Source organism: Salvelinus fontinalis, chromosome 1 (assembly GCF_029448725.1).
Source record: "Salvelinus fontinalis isolate EN_2023a chromosome 1, ASM2944872v1, whole genome shotgun sequence".
Taxonomy (NCBI): domain Eukaryota; kingdom Metazoa; phylum Chordata; class Actinopteri; order Salmoniformes; family Salmonidae; genus Salvelinus; species Salvelinus fontinalis.
In genome coordinates, this window is record NC_074665.1 from 47975369 (window position 1) to 47997410 (window position 22042).

Consider the following 22042-nt stretch of genomic DNA (forward strand, 5'->3'; position numbering starts at 1 on the left):
TGCCAAGCGGCGCCTGAACTGCCCGTCTGCCCAACGCCGTCTGAACTGTCTGTCTGCCAAGCGCCGCATGAACTGCCCGTCTGTATTGAGCCTTCAAAGCCGCCCGTCTGCCATGAGCCTGCAAAGCCGCCCGTCTGCCATGAGCCTACAGAGCCGTCCGCCAGACAGGAGCCGCTAGAGCCGTCCGCCAGACAGGAGCCGCTAGAGCCGTCCGCCAGACCAGATCAGCCAGAGCCTTCCGCCAGACCGGATCAGCCAGAGCCTTCCGCCAGACCGGATCAGCCAGAGCCTTCCGCCAGACCGGATCAGCCAGAGCCTTCCGCCAGACCGGATCAGCCAGAGCCTTCCGCCAGACCGGATCAGCCAGAGCCTTCCGCCAGACCGGATCAGCCAGAGCCTTCCGCCAGACCGGATCAGCCAGAGCCTTCCACCAGACCGGATCAGCCAGAGCCGTCAGCGAGCCATGACCAGCCAGAGCCGTCAGCGAGCCATGACCAGCCAGAGCCGTCAGCGAGCCATGACCAGCCAGAGCCGTCATCCAGCCATGACCAGCCAGAGCCGTCATCCAGCCATGACCAGCCAGAGCCGTCATCCAGCCATGACCAGCCAGAGCCGTCATCCAGCCATGACCAGCCAGAGCCGTCATCCAGCCATGACCAGCCAGAGCCGTCATCCAGCCATGACCAGCCAGAGCCGTCATCCAGCCAGAGCCGTCATCCAGCCATGACCAGCCAGAGCCGTCAGCCAGCCAGGATCCGCGGGAGCCAGCCAGCCAGGATCCGCGGGAGCCAGCCAGCCAGGATCCGCCAGAGCCAGCCAGCCAGGATCCGCCAGAGCCGGCCAGCCAGGATCCGCCAGTCAGCCAGGATCCGCCAGCCAGCCAGGATCCGCCAGCCAGCCAGGATCCGCCAGCCAGCCAGGATCCGCCAGCCAGCCCGGTGTTGTCCCTCAGTCCGGAGCTGCCGTCCCTCAGTCCGGAGCTGCCGTCCCTCAGTCCGGAGCTGCCGTCCCTCAGTCCGGAGCTGCCGTCCCTCAGTCCGGAGCTGCCCCTTATCCTGGTGCTGCCCCTTATCCTGGTGCTGCCCCTTATCCTGGTGCTGCCCCTTATCCTGGTGCTGCCCCTTATCCTGGTGCTGCCCCTTAGTCTGGTGCTGCCCCTTAGTCCGGTGCTGCCCCTTAGTCCGGTGCTGCCCCTTAGTCCGGTGCTGCCCCTTAGTCCGGTGCTGCCCCTTAGTCCGGTGCTGCCCCTTAGTCCGGTGCTGCCCTTTAGTCCGGTGCTGCCCTTTAGTCCGGTGCTGCCCCTTAGTCCGGTGCTGCCCCTTAGTCCGGTGCTGCCCCTTAGTCCGGTGCTGCCCTTTAGTCCGGTGCTGCCCTTTAGTCCGGTGCTGCCCCTTAGTCCGGTGCTGCCCCTTAGTCCGGTGCTGCCCCTTAGTCCGATGGGGTTAATTTGGAGGGTGGTCATTTGGAGGAGGATACGAAAGCGGGTAGTGACTATGGTGGGTTGGGGACCACGACCAGTGCCGGAGCCGCCGCCGTGGACGGACGCCCACCCAGACCCTCCCCTAGACTGTGTGCTGGTGTGCCCGGAGTTCGCACCTTAAGGGGGGGTTATGTCACGCCCTGGCCTTAGTATTCTTTGTTTTCTTAATTATTTTAGTTAGGTCAGGGTGTGACATGGGGAATGTAAGTGTTTTTTGTAGTGTCTAGGGTGGTTGTAAAGTTTAGGGGGTTTATTAGAGTAGTTGGGTTTATGTTTAGTATAGAAGTCTAGCTGTGTCTATGGTTGAGTGTAGGTATCTAGGAAAGTCTATGGTTGCCTGAATTGGGTCTCAATTAAAGACAGCTGGTTATTGTTGTCTCTGATTGGGAGCCATATTTAAGGCAACCATAGGCTTTAGCTGTTTGTGGGGAATTGTCTATGTTGAACGTAAGTAGCTTGTGTGTGCACTTTCGTTTGTAGCTTCACGGTTGTTTGTTGTTTTTGTATAGTTTGTATAAGTGTTTCGTTTTGTGTTCATCTTCAAAATAAAGAGAAGATGTATTTTGCACACGCTGCGCCTTGGTCCACTCTCTCTAAAGAAGACGATCGTGACAGGTCTGAATACTTATATAAATGTGATATCAGTTTTTTATTTGAAATACATTTGCAAAAATGTCTAAACTTGTTTTTGCTTTGTCATTATGGTGTATTGTGTGTAGATTAATGAGGGGGAAAAACGATTTAATCCATTTTAAAATAAGGCTGTAACATAACAAAATGTGGAAAAAGTTAGGGGTCTGAATACTTTCCGAAAGCACTGTACAGACGCTTAGTACATGGCTCATCCTCTTTCCGCTGTTGTACAATCTTTTTCAGTTCTCCGTAAATAACACTTTGGTCCTCCCCTTCTTCCACTCCTCACCCTCATCCCAGCCACCCACCCCACCTCTTTTCAAGTTCCTGTGCCAAAAGGAAACTATCTACTCTTTCTGTCTGCTACCTCACTCTGTAACTCCTACCTGTAAGTCCCTCTATGTTAGCTCCCTGTCTTCCTCTCCTCCGTATAGGTAGCTATTGGTTCCTGGTGGTTGTACTAACTCCTCAGTCTTATCCCAGTCCGAGACCCAGGTTCCTGCGCCTCCTCCTCCTCCTCCGTTGGGATCCTGAGCTTGGATCGTTGCTCCGTAGCCTCCTTCTCCGCTAGTACGGTACAACTCCTCTGTCTCATTGGCCAGCTCATCCTCATCCAGAATTCCACACTTCTCATTGCTAAGTTGCTCGGGCTCTGCCCACCACTGCTTTTCTCCGGAGGCAAAAAGTCCTAGAATACAAAAGACAAATGAAATCATTCTTCCCAAAACTATACTTACTTTGACTTGGATTTAGATTATGCAGTTCAACTCTAAAGGGTTGCATGCCTAGTTAAATAAAGGGTAAATAAAAATAACTGAATACAAATTAATATAAGGAATAAAAAAAATTGGGAACAAACTTAATTATATGTTAATAATAGGACAATATGGAATACAATCGTGCAAGAGTGAATATCAATACAATACATGTTTGATTTCCAATTAATAATCTAGCTTGCTCGTCAATTGAAACACATTCGTTTACTTCAGGGTCAATTCAAACAATTGTTGCATCATTATACAGCTTCATTATGATGGGCGACGATAGGGGAGGGGGGGGGAAAGAAAACAGACAGAATACATACCATAGAATATAACACCACCGTAATGAACGAGAGCAGCAATGAGAAACACATACTGCCACTCTTCCCGCGACTAAGGCGAGAGAGGGAGGGAGAAAGATAAAGAGGAGTTATATTGTCACGTGCAGAAGTACAGTGAAATACCTAATGTGATTGATAGACGGCGGGATAAAGAGTGAGAGGGTGTGCGTTTGTGTGTGTGTGTGTGTGTGTGTGTGTGTGTGTGTGCGTGTGTGTGAGGGAGAGAGAAAATAAAAAGAGAATGAATGGGAGTGAGAGAAATAAACTAAAACAAGTGATAAAAGAGGGATGAATATTGAGTAAGAATGTGTATCTATTATCCCTCCATAGATAATGATTTATATGATGTGTGATAGTTAGTAATGGGTATGCAGTAGGCAGTGTGCTGTATGGTGTAATGTAGAAGCAGAGTCATTTGGTACCTTATGTTTGGTCATGGCACCAACAATGAGCGGGCACACCATGCCAGACAGAGTGCCCACCCCGTTGGAGATGCCCATGAGGATACTGGCATAGCGGGGAGCAATGTCCAGGTGGTTCACATTGAAGCCTAATGGGGAAACAGAGAGAAAGGTCCCCAATAAATTGTTGTTGTCATTGTTGTTGTTGTTGTACCGACACATACCATCAACTTTCAAGAAGTATGATATAATAGTAGCCAAACTCTACAGTATGTCAGATAGCAAAGACAATCCCCTAAATAACTGAGCTTGAGAGAGTATGCAATTCTCTACGGACAATTCAAGGTTAGCTGTTCTGCTGACGGAGCTTATCCGTTTCTGTGAGGAGCTGGAGTGAACTCTCTGATCTGTTGCGTGAGAAACCTGCCAAAACCTGTCTTGAGGAGAGAATAACAGAAGACTGAGAGGTAAGAGAACTATGTGGACACCTCTTCAAATTAGTGGATTCGACTATTTCAGCCAATCCCGTTGCTGACAGGTGTACAAAATCAAGCACACAGCCATGACATTTCCATAGACAAACGTTGGCAGTAGAATGGCCCGTGCTGAAGAGCTCAGTGACTTCCAATGTGGCGCCTTCATAGGATGCCACCTTTCCAAGAAGTCAGTTTGTCAAATTTCTGTGCTGCTAGAGCTGCCACGGTCAACTGTAAGTGCTGTTATTGTGAAGTGGAAATGTCTAGGAGCAACAACGGCTCAGCTGCAAAGTGGTAGGCCACACAAGCTCACAGAACAGAACTGCTGAGTGCAGAAGCACGTAACGTGTAAAAATCGTCTGTCCTTGGTTGCAACACTACCTACCGAGTTCCAAAACTGCCTTTGGAAGCAATGTCAGCACAATAACTGTTCTTTAGGAGCTTTATGAAATTGGTTTCCATGGCCGAGCAGCCGCACACAAGCCTAAGATCGCCATGTGCAATGCCAAGCGTCGGCTGGAGTGGTGTAAAGCTCGCCGACATTAGACTCCTGAGCAGTGGAAACGTGTTCTCTGGAGTGATGAATCTCGCTTCACCATCGGCAGTCCGACGGACGAATCTGGGTTTGGCGGATGCCAGGAAAACGCTACCTGCCCCAATGCATAGGGCCAACTGTAAAGTTTGGTGGAGGAGGAATAATGGTCTGTGGCTGTTTTTCATGGTTTGGGCTAAGCCCCTTAGTTCCAGTAAAGGGAAATATTTTTATCTATTATTATTTATTTTTACTCATTTTTCTCCCCAATTTTGTGGTATCCAATTGGTAGTTAAAGTCTTGTCTCATCGCTGCAACTCCCATACGGACTCGGGAGAGGCGAAGGTCAAGAGCCGTGCGTCCTCTGAAACACAACCCAACCAAGCTGCACTGCTTCTCGATACAATGCCCACTTAACCCGGAAGCCAGCTGCACCAATGTGTCGGAGGAAACACCGTACACCTGGCGACCATGTCAGCTTGCACTGCGCCCGGCCCGCCACAGGAGTCGCTAGTGCGCGATAGGACAAGGACTTCCCTGCCGACCAAACCCTCCCCTAACCCGGACAACGCTGGGCCAATTGTGCGCCGCCCCATGGGTCTCCCGGTCGCGGTCGGCTGCAACAGAGCCTAGTAAAGGGAAATCACTACAGCATACAATAACATTGTAGACAATTCTGTGCTTCCAACTTTGTGACAAGAATTTCAGGAAAGCCCTTCCTGTTTCAGCATGACAATGCCCCTGTGCACAAAGCGAGGTCCATACAGAAATGGTTTGTCGAGATTGTTGTGGAAGAACTTGACTGGCCTGCACAGAGCCCTGACCTCAACCCCATCGAACACCTATGGGATGAATTGGAACGCCAAGCCAGGCCTAATCACCCAACATCACTAATTCTCTTGTGGCTGAATGGAAGTCCCCGCAGCAATGTTCTAACATCTAGTGGTAGCCTTCCCAGAAGAGTGGAGGCTGTTTTAGCAGCAAAGGGGGACCAACTCCATACTAATGTCCATGATTTTGGAAGGAGATGTTTGACAAGCAGGTGTCCACATACCTTTGTATAGTGTATATGAGAGATATGTAAAAGATAACAACCAAAGTCTCACCTGAAATAGCGAAGCCACTGAAGCCCACAGCCAGAACCAAAAAGGTGATAGCCACAACTTTCGTATGAGAAAACCCGACCACTAGCAGCAGGGTGGCTTCCATTCCGAAACCTATCACGAGAAAGTTAAGACACATAAACAAATATGGAGGAAGTCAAGAATCAAGGTAGCATTCTTTCAATACTCAGGTAAATGAACGGGGATAAAACAGCACACGAAGACAGTGGTGAAACTTGATAGAGGATATTGTTCTTTAAGATTTTTTTTCTTTTGTTTCCTTCTAGTTAAAAGGTATTGAGTGCAGTCTGCCCGAAATGTGGCTCTATGTGGTTCAGCTTCCCACAGTGATATAGATATGTATACGCTTCTCATTCCCCTCACTCCTGTATTCTCTGCAGTTCAAAAATAGTCTACTGTGGCAAGCAATGCTGCGTTACTGTAAGTCATCATTTGCCTTATGCAGTGATCGTTTCCTCACGCACCGACTGGACACCATGGTTACTACAAAACGAGGTGTTGTATTTTCCAAGTAAATATCTCTCTTACATTTTTTGGTGAAACTTTTTTTACCTTCTATTTTTCCTTCTAGCTGAGTAGTTTTGTTCATGTAAAAGTAGTCTTTGGTTATATATGACAAAACTGGCACGAGCGGTCAATGAACGGCTGATACGAACAAACCAATAATCTTTCACGGTTCTTAAAAAGCAACACTTGATTGCTAATCACTAAATCAAAGACATGTCTTGCCCTGTCGCCTGCTTCTGCCGCCTGCTTCTGGCTTTTCCTTCCTCCTCTTTCCTTCCTCTTCTTTTCCACCTTCTCTTTTCACCCTCCTCTCTTACCTCCGCAGTTCATCATCTTCCGGACGTTGGTGGTGCTCATGATTTTGTTTGTGCGCAGGTAGTCAGCCAGCTGGCCACCGATCGGCACGATGATGGTCATCACTAGATGGGGGAGAGCCGACACCAAGCCCACCTGGGATGAGAGGTGGAGGGGTGGATAGGAGGTGGCCAGAGGGTGGAGGATATTTTTTAGTACTGTACAACAAATAAAACCAGTCTTAGAGGAGCATAACAGTACTTGTTAGTAGTCCTCATAAGAAAAGCTAAAAAGGCCATTTGTGCACCCCGGGATCACACAACCCTGGGTTCACATAGGGCCACATAAACCTGCACCAGCACAGTACTAGCTCTAGGCCAGATTTACATGGATATTCCTTGTCTTAGTCACCTTGCTAATCTCAAACCCAAACACTTCTTCAAAGTATGCAGGTTGGCTGATGAGGAGCAAGTAGAAGGTCCAGCTTCTACAGAAATTGGCCACGATGATGGCGTAGACTGGCATCGAAGTGAAAAAGGCTCTCCAAGGTGTGTTCCATTTCTAGAAGGACCAGAGAACATTCAATTTACAGTAAGGAGGCAGGCAAAAGTGCATGGTAAAATACAAATAAAACATTGAGTAGATACTGGACATAATACCGAATACAAGATACCGACATTAAAATGTTTTGCGTATTATGACCAAATCATTCTAAATGATCTAAAATGTATTGTGTATCTCAACCAAAGTCACTTACAGATGAGTTGTAAATGATGTGAGAAAAATGCTACTATACATATGTAGGATCTTAATTTTGAGCCAGTTTGCTACAGCAGGAAAATGATCCTGCAGCAACAGGAAATGTGAATTATTATGTGGTCTATAATAAATGTACATTTTTAGTAGGGGTTGATATATCTTTTGTTAGGGCAAATCAAGTCTGACATTTTAAAGTGGAAATTACACACTTTAGAAGCCTTTTTAAACATTGAATACTCTACAAGCTTGCATTTCCTGTTGTGCAGGAAAATAATTCTCAGCAACAAAAGAGTGATCAAATTAAGATCCTACATCTGTAAATACCATGACTTGCATGGGATTTGTGCCATTTGTGCTAGCATTTGGAAACAGTGCCAGGGAAACTAAACCAAAGCATGGATTGCTGTCATACTTTGTCCATAGATTGCTTACAGGAGTAAGAAGACCAACATTTCATTTTGTAATTTGAGTGAACTATCACTTTACAGCTTTTGTAACAGCCACCACATTGAGACCAGGGTTGATCGTGATCATCTTATCATGATTCCATTGTGTGTTCTAAAAGACACCATATCCCCTATATCGTGCACTACTTTTGGCCACTTCAGATGAAGACACTGTTAAAAATAAATATTAGTTTAAAGGCTCAAAACCCCTAAATCACATCGTCAGAACACAGCAATGAGGGGGCATGAAAAGTGGATCTGCAGAGGAAGTGAAACAAAGTGATGTTTAGCTTAGAAGCGAGTTAGTGGATAGTAGAATTGGTAGTAGACTAACCGTAACAGGTGTAGAGTTAGCGGCTGACATTCCGATAGCCTCCTCAATGTATTTCCGCTCCTGTTCTGTGATGGTGGGGTGGGCTGCCGGGCTCTCGTACGACACCAGGATCCAAAAGAGATACCAGAAGATCCCAAAGCTGCCTGCGAGGTGGAAGGTAGAGTGGAACGAGTGGAGAGAAAAGAGTAAGAATAGAGAAAATTAGATTTCTTAAAGCTAGGACAGACTGAGGGTCAGAGCTACAGTGCATACGTTTCACAACCAATTCATAAGCCTTTGTAGCATTTGCATACTTGAACTTAACTGAAGGATTGTTCACTTTTGCACCGCTAACCGATACAATCCATTTCCACTAGCATTGCTACATTCTCCAAAAATGCTAGCCAGGAGATTTAGGACTTTGCTAAATACCCAGATAACCAGGGTTGTGGTCAATTCCATTTCAATTCATGAAGTACACTAAAATTCAAACTGTCTTCAATGCTTTTCAATAAGGAAAAATGTGAATTTAAATTGGAGTTTGGTCCACATTTTGAATTGACTGAAGTTTAAATGGAATTGACCACAACCCTGCAGCGAACTTTTTAAAACGGTTTGGAGGAAACAACCACAGTCGAAGATAAGCTTAACTTCACATAAAAGTGAACTACACATGTAGGATCTTAATCTGAGCCATTTTGCTAAAGCAGGAATATAATCCTGCAGCAAGAGGAAATGTGTATTATTATGAGGGTTGTAATTAATGGACATTTTTGTAGGGGTTGAAAGATTTTTTGTAAGGGGAAATCAGTTCAAATTTCAAAGTGAAAATTACAAATTTCAGAAGCCTTTTTAAACCTTAAATACACTACAAGTTTAAAATGTCCTGCATTGCGGGAAAGTTCTCCTGCAACAGGGTGATACAATTAATATCATACACCTGTATCACTTTAAGTTAGATACAGTTATGACAGAGGTTACTAACCATAAACATAGAAAACAGATGACCACCCTGAATACTGGACTAGAACTCCAGCCAGTGGCATGGCTATCACGGCTCCTGCATAGGACCCTGAGATACAGAGGCAGACACACTCAAACATGAGTGAGACAGAAAGGTCAGTCATATGGAAGTGCACATCAATAAACAACATTGCTTTGGAACTAGAACTACTATCTTGAGCAATCCTAGCATGATTATTAATGATTACAATGGTAGAAATAGTCAAAGTAGATGTTGAGATGGTTCCAGTCATATAGGATCATGGAGAATTAAGTCATCGCAATAAGTTATATTAATTGTAGTGGAGAGCACAACTGTGACCCTTTGTAGTGCCCAGACAAAGACAGGAGAGAGGATGACAGAAGAGTGAGTTGACCTCACCACAAAACGCTGTCGTGGCCAATCGACTTCTTTCAAGAGGTGGGGCCCACTTTGCCCAGATGCCGTGGCACGCTGGGTATGAAACACCCTGCGAGAGAAAGAATTACAGTTAAGTGACCAGGAACTTTTCATATTTGCAGTTATACTGAAAGGTTCCTGACAACTGATTGTTTTCTCTATGGTGAACTGGCCACTGACCATGTCATAATTTATGAGGTTTTCTTTCTAATATGAAAATCTCCTAAAAATCCATGACATCACTTCCTGGTGTAACTCTTTCTCTCATAGGGTGTTTCAGGTGAAATGCACTCTACACGAGAAATAAAACCTTCTCGTCATGTATGACACATGGCCAGTGACCAGTTCACCATAGAGAAAACAATCAGTTGTCAGCATAGTGAACACTGATGTATGCTAGGGAAAGCCATGGAATGTAGCCAAGCACCTCCACGAGTCCTTGACATATCCTGACAAGGATAACACAGGCAATGTGAGTTCGTGCTGCCGAAGGGATCAACATATTCAGGCATGAGGTGGCCACTATGGCAAAGCCAAAGACTCTGCGTGATAGAGGGGGAAAAAAGAGGGAATAGAATCAGATATGTACCTACACTCTTAGAAAAAAAAGGTGCTATCTAGAACCTAAAAGGGTTCGTTGGCTGTACCAATAGGAGAACCCTTTTACCAGGAACCCTTATTGGTTACAGATAGAAACCTTTTAGTTCCAGGTAAAACCCTTTTGGGTTCCATGTAGAACCCTTTCCACAGAGGGTTCTACATGGAACCCAAAAGTGTTATACCTGGAACCAAAAAGGGTTCTCTTATGGAGACAGCCAAAGAACCCTTTTGGAACCCTTTTTTTCTAAGACTGTACAATAATAGTTATTGAAATATTCACAGCATATTATTCACATATAAGTATAAGCAGCTGACCTGTTGGCTGCAAATTTTTGACAGATGAATCCCCCGGGTATTTGGGTTACTATGTATCCCCAGAAAAATGACCCATGGATCATTCCAACCGTTTCTGGTTCCCAGTTGAACTGAGCTTTCTATGGAGAGATGGAGAGAGTGAGAAAAAAACAAAAGGAGAGTTCAAGGCAAAGAAATGGGAAGGAAAAAAATACATGTGAGATCGCTAAACCAAAGTAGGTGACCCTTATTACCACGCTTCAATGGTAATCATTGATTAAAGCCTTATCAACCCAATAAAAGACAAAGGTGACAATCAAACTATTTAATTGCGATTAGATGAACCTAGCAACTTTGAGAGCCACCACGTTTTCACTAGCTGTAACAATCCTCTTTTAGCTAGTGCAACATGGCATGCGTCTCGTGTTTGCTGGTCAATAAGGTCATTATCATTATCGATTTAGGAGAAGGAGGTAAAGCCAAACCAACCAGATTGGTCCAACTCTCTGACTCTTTGAGAGCATGCAATACCATCACTGACAATAGAGATTCAGTCTCCCAAAAAGTCACACATATCACTCATGGAAACAAGAACCATAAAGGGTTTTTTGGCTTGTCCCTGTAGGAGAACCATTTTTGGTTTCTGGGAGAACCTTTCATCCAACAAAGAACACTCAAGCGATGGAAAAGGTTCCATGAATACTGAGCAAAAATATAAACACAACATGTGAAGTGTTGGTCCCAGTTTCATAAGCCTAAATAAAAGATCCCAGAAATGTTCCATACGTATAAAATGTGAATTTCTTTCAAATGTTGTGCACAAATATGTTTACATCTCTGCTAGTGAGCATTTATCCTTTGCCAAGATAATCCATCCACCTGAAAAGTGTGTCATATCATGAAGCTGATTAAACAGCATGCTCATTACATAGGTGCACCTTGTGCTGGGGACAATAAAGGCTACTCTAAAATGTGCAGTTTTGTCACACAACACAATGCCACAGATGTCTCAAGTTTTGAGGGAGCATGCAATTGGCATGCTGACTACAGGAATGTCCAACAGAGCTGTTGCCAGAGAACTGAATGTTCAATTCTCTACCATAAGCCACCTCCAACATCGTTTTAGAGAATTTGTCAGTACGTCCAGCCGGCCTCACAACCGCAGACTACGTGTAACCAAGCCAGCCCAGGGCCACCACATCCGGCTTCTTCACCTGTGGGATCATCTGAGACCAGCCACCTGGACAGCTGATGAAATTGAGGAGTATTTATGTCTACAATAAAGCCCTTTTATGGGGAAAAACTAATTCTGATTGGCTGGGCCTGGCTACCCAGTGGGTGAGCCTGTTCTCTCCAAAGCCCAACCATGGCTGCGCCCCTTCCCAGTCATGTGAAATCCATAGATTAGGGCCTAATAAATGTCTTTCAATTGACTGATTATCTTATGTATATATATACTTTAACTCAGTAAAATGGTTGAAATTGTTGCATGTTGCGTTTATATTTCTGTTCAGTATAGAACACTACCCGTCCTCAAATTGTCAGGTTTTGGCCAGGACTGTTCTGGTTTTGGTCAGTAGATGTCCCCATTGCACCTGTTTTGAACCTTTTGTTTTTTCCTTGCTCTAATTATTGTTTGCACCTGTATGTCGTTCCCTTGTTAGTATTTAAACCCTGTGTGTTCCTCAGTTCTTTGCTCAGTGTTTGTATGTTAGCACCCAGCCCCAGCCTTGTTGTGAACATATATTTTCTCTTGTTGGATTTTCCAGAGGTTCTCTGGTTTTGTTCTTGTGTTTTTTGGATTAGTCTTTTGAGGTTTGTTTTTTCCCTTGCTGTTCTTACCACTGTGGATTTTCTTTGTATTTTGGAAGATATCCATTTTTTGCCTTTTGGCTTTATTTTGGACATTGTGGATATATATTCTTTGCCTGAAGATCTTGTTCTTTTATTAAACCACCATCTTTAGTACTGCTGTGTCTGCCTCATCTTCTGGGTTCTGCTGATTATTAGTGACTGTTTCTCGCACCGGGTCCTGACAGAAACACTGAGCCATTAATATGAACCCAGAGGCAGCCAGTACCCAGGACTTTTTTCCCATGCTGTCCCACCACGAGGGGACTGTCCAACGTCACGAAGCTGCTCTGGTTCAGCAAGAGGCCTTACTGGCTGGACATTCTCAACTTCTGTCGGAGATGATGACTTCCATAAAGCAGATTTCTGATCAACTTTCCCCTGCAACCGCTTCTGCTCCAGTTCATCAGATTCTAGTGCCCGTAGCAGTTAACCCCCTGGCTGAACCTCGTCTGCCGCCTCCCCAACGGTTCTCAGGTGATCCGAGTGTTTGTAAGGGTTTTTTTACCCAATGTTCTCTCTCCTTCGAGCTGCAACCCTCGTCGTTTCCCACCGACCGGTCCAAGATAGCATATATCATCACCCTGCTGTCGGAAAAAGCCCTAGCCTGGGCTACTGCTGTGTGGGATGCCCAAAGTCCCTGCTGTGCCAGCTACTCTACCTTTGCTGAAGAATTCAAGCGAGTGTTTCAAGGTCCCACCAGCGGTCCTGACTCAGCCAAACAGCCCCTGACGCTCCGCCAAGGTCGGCGCAGCGTGACGGACTATGCCATCCAGTTCCGCACGGTGGCAGCAGCGAGTGGCTGGAACGACGAGGCGCTCACATTGTGCTTTTTGAAGGGTCTTTCCGACACCATCCAAGATGAACTGGCCACTCGGGAACCACCGGACAACCTCGAGTCCCTGATCAAGTTGGCTTCACGCATAGACCAGCGTCTGAGAGAGAGAGAGCTCAACCGTAGATCTCTCACCCTAGCTCCTATCGGTTCCAGCTCCGAGTCTCCACCTTTATCCTCGCTGACTCCACCGGAACCCATGCAGGTTGGACGCATCTCCCAGGCTGAGAGAGACCGCCGGATGAGGGAGCGATGCTGTCTATATTGTGGCAAACCGGGCCATTTCCTCTCCACGTGTCCCGGGCTCCAGGGAAAACGCACTCTCCCGTGCAGGCCTGGGAGGACTGTAACGGGAAACATAACCTCCTCCCATCCGTCCAACTCCCGCCTGCTCATTCCAGTTACCCTTTCCTGGGACAACCACGAGCTTCCCCTTCAAGCCTTGGTAGACTCTGGAGCCGCAGGTAACTTCATGGATGGTGTCTGGGCGAAGGAGAATGGAGTTCCCTCTGAACCTCTAAGTGATCCCATAAGGGTTACTACGCTGGATGGAAGCCCTTTGGGATCTGGACTTGTCACTCGTGTCACTACCCCCTTGCGACTTTCAGTTTCCCAACACCAGGAAGTGATGAACTTTCATCTGACCTCGTGTTCCGAGTTTCCTCTCGTCCTTGGATACCCCTGGCTTCACAGCCATAACCCTCACATCGACTGGTCTGTGGGCACGATCAAGCAGTGGGGTCCTACGTGCCAAGCCACTTGTATCTTCCCGAGTTCCCCGAGTTCCCCTCCCGAGTCTCTAGAATCCATCGACCTGTCCCGAGTTCCCGAGTGTTACCATGACCTCAAACCGGTATTTAGCAAACAGAGGGCCACCAAACTACCACCCCATAGACCTTACGATTGCCCCATCGACCTGTTTCCGGGCACCTGCCCCCCCAGGGGTCGGATCTTTTCCCTATCTCCTCCCGAATGAGCGGCTATGGATACCTACATCAAGGACGCTCTGGCAGCAGGCCTCATGCGTTCATCCACCTCGCCGGCGGGAGCAGGGTTTTTCTTTGTGGCTAAAAAAGACGGGGGATTACGTCCTTGCATCGACTACCGGGGACTTAATGCCATAACCGTCCGTAACCGCTACCCGCTACCCCTTATGGCCACAGCCTTTGAGCTGCTCCAGGAAGCAGTGGTCTTCACTAAGCTTGACCTGCGGAACGCATACCATCTTGTGCGGATCAAACCCAGTGACGAGTGGAAGACCGCTTTCAACACGCCTACTGGTCACTACGAATACTTGGTGATGCCCTTCGGCCTGACCAACGCCCCGGCTGTGTTCCAAGCACTCATAAACGATGTGCTTAGGGATATGCTTAACATTTTCGTGTTTGTTTACTTGGATGACATCCTCATCTTTTCAAGCTCCCTTCAAGAACACACTAAGCATGTCAGACAAGTGCTCAAACGCCTCCTAGACAGCCATTTGTACGTTAAGCCGGAAAAGTGTGAATTCCATTCCTCTCGAGTACAATTCCTGGGATTTGTAGTGGAACCCGGTCGAGTCCAGATGGACCCCAAGAAGGTAGGGGCGGTAGCGGATTGGCCCACCCCCAAGTCCGTTATTAAGGAAGTTCAGCGTTTCCTGGGCTTCACTAACTTCTACCGCAAGTTCATCAAGAACTTCAGCTCGGTGGCAGCCGCTCTCACAGCTTTAACCAAGGGTGGCAACACAAGGTTTCTGTGGGGAAGAGAAGCTGAGACGGCCTTCCAAGGACTCAAGCAGCGAAACCTCTCTGCTCCCATCCTGACACTACCGACGGCGGATGAACCTTTTGTGGTGGAGGTAGACGCATCAGAGGTTGTTGTTGGAGCTGTTCTGTCTCAGAGGGGTGAAGACAAGAGGCTTCATCCTTGCGCCTTCTTCTCTCATCGGCTTACCCCGGCCGAGAGGAATTACGATGTGGGGGATCGTGAACTCCTAGCGGTTAAGATGGCATTGAAGGAATGGAGACACTGGCTCGAGGGGGCTTCTCAACCGTTTCAAGTGCTTACGGACCACAAAAATCTGGAGTATATCCAGCAGGCGAAGCGGTTGAACTCCAGACAAGCTCGATGGTCTCTCTTCTTCAGCCGATTCCAGTTTATACTCACCTATAGACCCGGGTCGAAGAATCTCAAACCGGATGCCTTGTCACGAGTCTACTCTCCTGCCATTCGAGAAGATACTGACATGACTGTTCTTCCTGCCGCTAAGATCGTGGCTCCAATCTCGTGGCAAGTTGAGGATACCGTGAGACAAGCTCAAGCCATCGAACCGGGTCCTAAAGGAGGTCCTGCCAATCGGTTGTTTGTTCCCAAGGCAGCAAGATCCCAAGTCCTTCTGTGAGGGCACTCCTCTCGCCTCACCTGTCACCCGGGCGTAGGTCGCACCTTGGAGTTCATTCAGCGTAAGTTCTGGTGGCCCACCATAAAAGAAGACGTTGCCACTTTCGTCAAGGCCTGTTCCGTGTGCTGCCAGGGCAAATCTTCTCACCTCCGCCCTCAAGGACTCCTTCATCCTTTATCTATTCCCCACCGACCCTGGTCCCATATCTCGTTGGACTTTATTACTGGCCTTCCCCCGTCCCATGGTAATACTACTATCCTAGTCATCATCGACAGGTTTTCTAAGGCGGCCAGGTTTGTTCTCTTGACCAAATTACCTTCTGCCAAGGAAACAGCTGAGTTGGTGATTAACCATGTGTTCCGAGTCTTTGGCATCCCGCAAGATATGGTTTCCGACAGAGGTCCCCAGTTCGCCTCAAGGTTTTGGAAGGCCTTCTGCCAACTCATAGGGGCCACGGCCAGTTTATCTTCAGGGTACCATCCGGAGTCCAACGGACAAACTGAGAGGATGAATCAGGAGCTGGAAACCACCCTCAGATGTATGGTTTCCAACAACCCGTCCACATGGTCATCCTTCATTGTTTGGGCCGAGTACGCGCACAACACCTTGTGCTCCTCCTCCACTGGTATATCCCCGCACGAGTGTCAGTTTGGCTATGCTCCTCTATTGTTCCCGGACCAGGAGGCAGAAGTCAGAGTGCCTTCAGCCTCGAGGTTCATCAAACGCTGTCGGCTTACGTGGAAGAAGGCCCGTCTTAATCTTCTGCGTTCCTCACAGCAGTACCAACGACAAGCCAACAGACGTCGCCGTCCCGGTCCTACCCTGTACCCCGGCCAGAGAGTATGGCTCTCAACAAAAAACTTACCGCTACGGGTGGAGTCTCGCAAGCTGTCCCAGAGATTCATCGGTCCCTTTAAGATTGCCAGGAGAGTCAATCCCGTTACTTTTCGCCTGCACTTACCCAGATCCCTTAAGATCAATCCCACATTTCACATTTCTTTACTAAAACCTGTTGTTTTTTCTCCCCTTATCCCGGCAGGCAGACCTCCCCCTCCGCCCCGTATCATCGGAGGCCAGTCGGCTTATACCGTCCACCGGATACTGGACTCCCGCCGGGTGCAGCGGTCCTGGCAGTATCTGGTGGACTGGGAAGGCTACGGTCCAGAGGAGCGCTCCTGGGTTCCTGCCAAGGACATACTGGACCCTGACCTCATTCGTCAGTTCAGGGCCCTCCACCCTGAGAAGGCTGGTAGGAACGTCAGGAGCCGTTCCTAGGAGGGGGATTCTGTCAGGTTTTGGCCAGGACTGTTCTGGTTTTGGTCAGTAGATGTCCCCATTGCACCTGTTTTGAACCTTTTGTTTTTTCCTTGCTCTAATTATTGTTTGCACCTGTATGTCGTTCCCTTGTTAGTATTTAAACCCTGTGTGTTCCTCAGTTCTTTGCTCAGTGTTTGTATGTTAGCACCCAGCCCCAGCCTTGTTGTGAACATATATTTTCTCTTGTTGGATTTTCCAGAGGTTCTCTGGTTTTGTTCTTGTGTTTTTTGGATTAGTCTTTTGAGGTTTGTTTTTTCCCTTGCTGTTCTTACCACTTTGTGGATTTTCTTTGTATTTTGGAAGATATCAATTTTTTGCCTTTTGGCTTTATTTTGGACATTGTGGATATATATTCTTTGCCTGAAGATCTTGTTCTTTTATTAAACCACCATCTTTAGTACTGCTGTGTCTGCCTCATCTTCTGGGTTCTGCTGATTATTAGTGACTGTTTCTCGCACCGGGTCCTGACACAAATAACCCTTTTACAACCCTTTTTTTACTGTATATCTCTGACTCTTGGACTCACCACGAGGATTGGTTTGTCGCCCTTGTAGATGGTTTGGTTGTTGACCATACTGACGATGGCCACGCCCAAGTTGCATCGGATGCCGAAAGAGATGCAGAAGCCCAGGCCGGAAAGGATGGCGATGATGTAGCGCCGTGGCAGGCCGAAGCAGGTGCAGTCCACCACGGGCATCTCCTTCTCCTCCACAATAACTGCCTGGCCCTCATCGGTGAGCTCGATGGTCTCGCCATTTTCCTGGCGCTTCTCTAGGATTCTGAGAACAAAGAGGAGAGAATATATACTGTATATATAGAGACAGTTGGCTTGTGACTTACAGCGACAGCTGTAATATACAGATGGCAAAGAGACATGATTCAGCAACATTGCACGGTCGAGAATTTTGTTGATATTAATTAAAAGTATTTGGAGACATATGTTACATTTACAAGTAACTGCCAAAATAAAGGAAACACCTACACAAAGTGTGTTAATAGGGCATTGGGGCACCACGAGCCGCCAGAGCAGCTTCAATATGCCTTTGCATAGATTCTATAAGTGTCTGGAACTCTATTGGAGGGATGCGGCACCATTCTTCCACGAAAAATTCCATAATTTGGTGTCTCAGGCACCACTCCTGGGTTGAGATCTGGTTATTGAGATGATCATGGCATATGGTTTCCATTGTTTTCATGCTCATCAAACCATTCAGTGACCACTCGTGCCCTGTTGATGGGGGCATTGTCATCCTATGTGAGCACAGCCATGGTAGCCAAAATAATGGGCAACTGGGGCTGCCCAGCATTTTTATACATGGCATGATGGTTAATTACTTAGGAATTGCTCAGGAACCACACCTGTGTGGAAGCACCTGCTTTCATTGTACTTTGTACCCTCATTTACTCAAGTGTTTCCTTTATTTTGGCAGTTACCTGCATATTCTTGTTAGCATCAGTCGGCGGTATGATTGTGTAGGTGTGTGTGTGTCTTCTATGCGTAATTTTTAAAAAAAATGTTTTTAATTATCCGTTATTTTACCAGGTAAGTTGACTGAGAACATGTTCTCATTTACAGCAACGACCTGGGGAATAGTTACAGGGGAGAGTAGGGGGATGAATGAGCCAATTGTAAACTGGGGATTCTTAGGTGACCATGATGGTTTGAGGGTCAGATTGGGAATTTAGCCAGGACACCGGGGTTAACACCCCTACTCTTACGATAAGTGCCATGGGATCTTTTAATGACCCACCCATAAGACAGCACCCTACACAGGGCAGATATTTGTTGTTTTTAGACTAGAGGAAAGAGTGCCTCCTTCTGGCCCTCCAAAACCACTTCCAGCAGCATCTAGTCTCCCATCCAGGACCAACCCTGCTTAGCTTCAGAAGCAAACCAGCAGTGGGATGCAGGGTGGTATGCTGCTGGCCAGCTATGCAAGTTATTTAGCATGGTATTAAAAGTCCATGAGGTTGTATTAATTGCTAATGTATTTTAATGGCTATGCTTGACAACACAAACATATTTCAATTGTGTAAAAATCAAGACTCATCCAAGGCTGAGACTTTCCTTCCTGTAAACCTCTTTAAAAAATGTCAACCACCTCTGGCCACTTCAATGTCACCTTGGCCAAGCCATGACTTGCAGTGACAAGGCCTTGGCTGGCAGGCTGTGGTACAGTAGAGCTAAAACCATGAGGTGAAAACAGTACTTGTCTCTTTGGCAGATCTCAAGGCCCACCCCGCTCTCTCCTGCTCTCTCCCGACTCATCCAGCTCACTGAGCAAACATGCTAACGACCTGTGCCAGCCTCCAGTCTGGGAAACATCAAATATGTATTCAGCCGAGGCACATCATCCATTAAGCATGAGATCTGCCCGGCCCCAGTGCGAGGCTGTACCTCTGCTGCAAGGCCAGGGAATATGGGGAGATGTGGGGGAGACTGAGGTTTCATATGCCCCTGCTTTATGTACATTCTGGTCATATGTATTTAATGCTCAAGTGATTAGAGGGAAGGAGAGCCATTGGTTAAGAGCAGACTGTAGGAAGCGGTAGAACACTAAACTGTCAATCAGTCAGTGGTGAAGCCAGTATTGTTTGAACTGCAAAGTTGACCGTTTCTCGTCTGAGGAATCAGACTATTGGTTTTGTATATATTTTAGCTAGTTGGGTATAGTTCTTGGGAATGGTAAAAAAAAATGGGTACCGCCTTGAACCACACTGTGATTTGATATGTTATACTTTTTTTTGCCAAGACCTTTTCATCCCTCCAAAATCTCACTTTTGTCATTTTACAGACGTATCAGAAACAACGTAATATGAAGTGGAAGGAGGAAACTGCTGTTTAAGGTAAAAAGCTTCACAGGAAACAGGGAAAGGTGATGCTTAGACGGTATGTCTCGCAAATATAGTCTCTGAAAATGGTACAGAAGACATTTTTTGATACATTTGTCCATATCAAGACAAAAGTATTTATCATACTGGGTCAATGCTCTGATATCCTTACCTACCAGAAACTTGACCAGAATTTCAGAACCACCAGGGCAATATCTACTGAGACAGACTACCCAGGTCCTGTCAAACCCATGATAAATCAAGCTAGGGTAATCTACTGACAGTGTCACCAAAACAGTATGTAGACCAATGTCACAATGTCATAGCGATCTGTCACACAGCAGCACTGTCACTGGACACAAAAGGTGTGTGTCTGTCACCCCATCAACATGCAAGGCCATTTTAGAAGGTGAGCTCCCTATGTGGAGGCTTGAGAGTGGTGCATGGGTAAAATAGATATGTCCTCTATTACACCTTTGAGAGCAAACTTTATACCATATTTGGCATCAAACCATAGTTCACAAACTGTGCATTGCGGCAAGTCGACAACTGCTGTGGTATGCGGAAACCTGTGTACGCCAACACATGGGAGGAAGCAACATCCACAAAACGGGTGGCACTACGGTAGCCTGGCTGACGCGTCCCACGTGACCTACATCGAGGGAGAGCTGTGACACGCTGGTCTGGACCGAAAGCCGTTTGATAATGCAATAGTCGCTCAGACACTGAGGGGATGTATCGATTAGTTCTCTTAAATGTTTTTATTTTATTGATTTTTTTATCTTGGGGGGGGGGAGTTGAGACCTCTTTTTGTTTGGATTTGAAAATCCAACCGTTGTAATGGAAGGGGACAGCGCTCAGGGGCTGTCCATGGCTGTGCGTGTGGGTTTGAGTGAGAAAGAGACGAAGGAGAACCAACCAGTAAAAGCACAGCACCCTTCATTATCCATGCATCGTGCCGACAACATCAAAACAGCCTTTCCAGACTCTGAAGTCAGGAGGACTTTGAATTTGGTATCAGCCAGACTACCACTATGGTGCCTTTACCAATAACAGTTCACACAAGCAATGGCTCCAACATTCTTCGACATTGCTTAAGTATTAATGACTTTCGCTGACGATTAATTATTCATATCTCCTCCTATTTCTGTCTTAGTGGGCCTCTCTTTCTTTCTATTCTTCCTGTCCCTCGTTCATCTTTTTTGTTCTCGTCTCAGACCCTGCCTCCCGTCCTCAATTCCCTCTCCTCTCACATTGTCACACCCATCTTGCACGACTGTTCTTCTAACACCAATTCCCCTTTCTGCGTCTTGAGAAATCACTCCCTGTCTAAACAGGATCGCATATAGAAGGACACATCTGTGCAGGTGAAACAATGTCCTTTTGATACCTGTCAGGTGTTTATGAAATGTGTTCAAGGTGAAACGTGCTCAACACTAGTCTTGCAAATAACCGCTGAAAAAGTGCTAGGAGCCAACTGTCCCATAGTAATGAAGTAGAAGACAGGCCAGTCCTCACTTTATATCATTGAAGCAGATGCTTAGATTTTTAAAATGCATTTCCTTTTCTGTCTTTTTTCCTCCATGTCGCAACTTCCGGTTGCCTTCGTCTGGCCCCGAGACGTATAGCCCTTTAAATCCTTGGCTCTTCACTAACTCCTCTCGTTTTGACTCTCTAAATAATATCACACAAACTGACAGAATGATACGTACCTGTGTAGTAAATGTGGATGTCTTTCTGCACAAAACTCTTTGAGACATATTACAGGAGAGGAAATGAAATAGAGGTCAATGACTCTGAATACTTGTTCACTGGTTTGTCCAATGAGTATACCAGGTTCTCTCCAACTTAATCTCTTAGTTCATTCGTCAAGGACACTGACGTGAGGACAGTTCAGCATTGCAGTTCAGAGTTCAATCAACAGGTTAAGATGATTGAAGAATCAGTTGTAATGTACATGAGGAGTAGGACTAGATCTGGGAAGCAACTAGAATGGGAATTGTTTTCAAGATACCATACCACCTGAATATGACACAGACCCTCTTGATATGAAGTTGCAGACTTCTGAACACACAATGGAATAGTGAAGTCACTTGTTGAGAAAAATGTGAAATGGCATAGGAAAAACTTTTAACACCGAGTGAAAAGTAAGCGGAGGGCAATGGAACTCTCTCTTGAATAATACAATCATAGATTTAGAAATTAAAATACATCTCTATGAATACAATAACCAAACATCTTCTTATCTCAACAATCCACACACTGTACTGGGCCAAAATGAGCTTCAGAAACATTCAGCAATTTTTAATTTGGTTCATGAAAACTCAGCTCTAAACTCACAAAAGATGGCTGATTGGTGACTGATAATATTTTGTGAAAATGACATGACATCACATGGTCACAAAACACTGGCTACTTCCCACATGGCACAGACATCAATTCAACATCTATTCCACGTTGG

The 22042-nt window shown here is 46.4% G+C and overlaps 1 protein-coding gene across 1 annotated transcript in view; it reads right to left on the reverse strand.

The window, feature by feature from the left end:
* Positions 1 to 1344: 1344 nt before the first annotated feature.
* Positions 1345 to 22042, reverse strand: part of LOC129856409 (vesicular glutamate transporter 1-like) — a 31453-nt gene continuing 10755 nt past the window's right edge. Inside the window, exons 2-13 of the mRNA XM_055924369.1 lie at positions 17276 to 17528; positions 10385 to 10503; positions 9897 to 10011; positions 9452 to 9539; positions 9053 to 9139; positions 8089 to 8231; positions 6961 to 7110; positions 6573 to 6705; positions 5731 to 5841; positions 3638 to 3765; positions 3198 to 3267; positions 1345 to 2801 (exon numbers count right to left, since the gene is read on the reverse strand). Coding sequence (XP_055780344.1) covers positions 2512 to 2801; positions 3198 to 3267; positions 3638 to 3765; positions 5731 to 5841; positions 6573 to 6705; positions 6961 to 7110; positions 8089 to 8231; positions 9053 to 9139; positions 9452 to 9539; positions 9897 to 10011; positions 10385 to 10503; positions 17276 to 17528 — 1687 coding nt within the window. The 3' untranslated portion in view covers positions 1345 to 2511. The remainder of the gene's footprint in view (positions 2802 to 3197; positions 3268 to 3637; positions 3766 to 5730; positions 5842 to 6572; positions 6706 to 6960; positions 7111 to 8088; positions 8232 to 9052; positions 9140 to 9451; positions 9540 to 9896; positions 10012 to 10384; positions 10504 to 17275; positions 17529 to 22042) is intronic.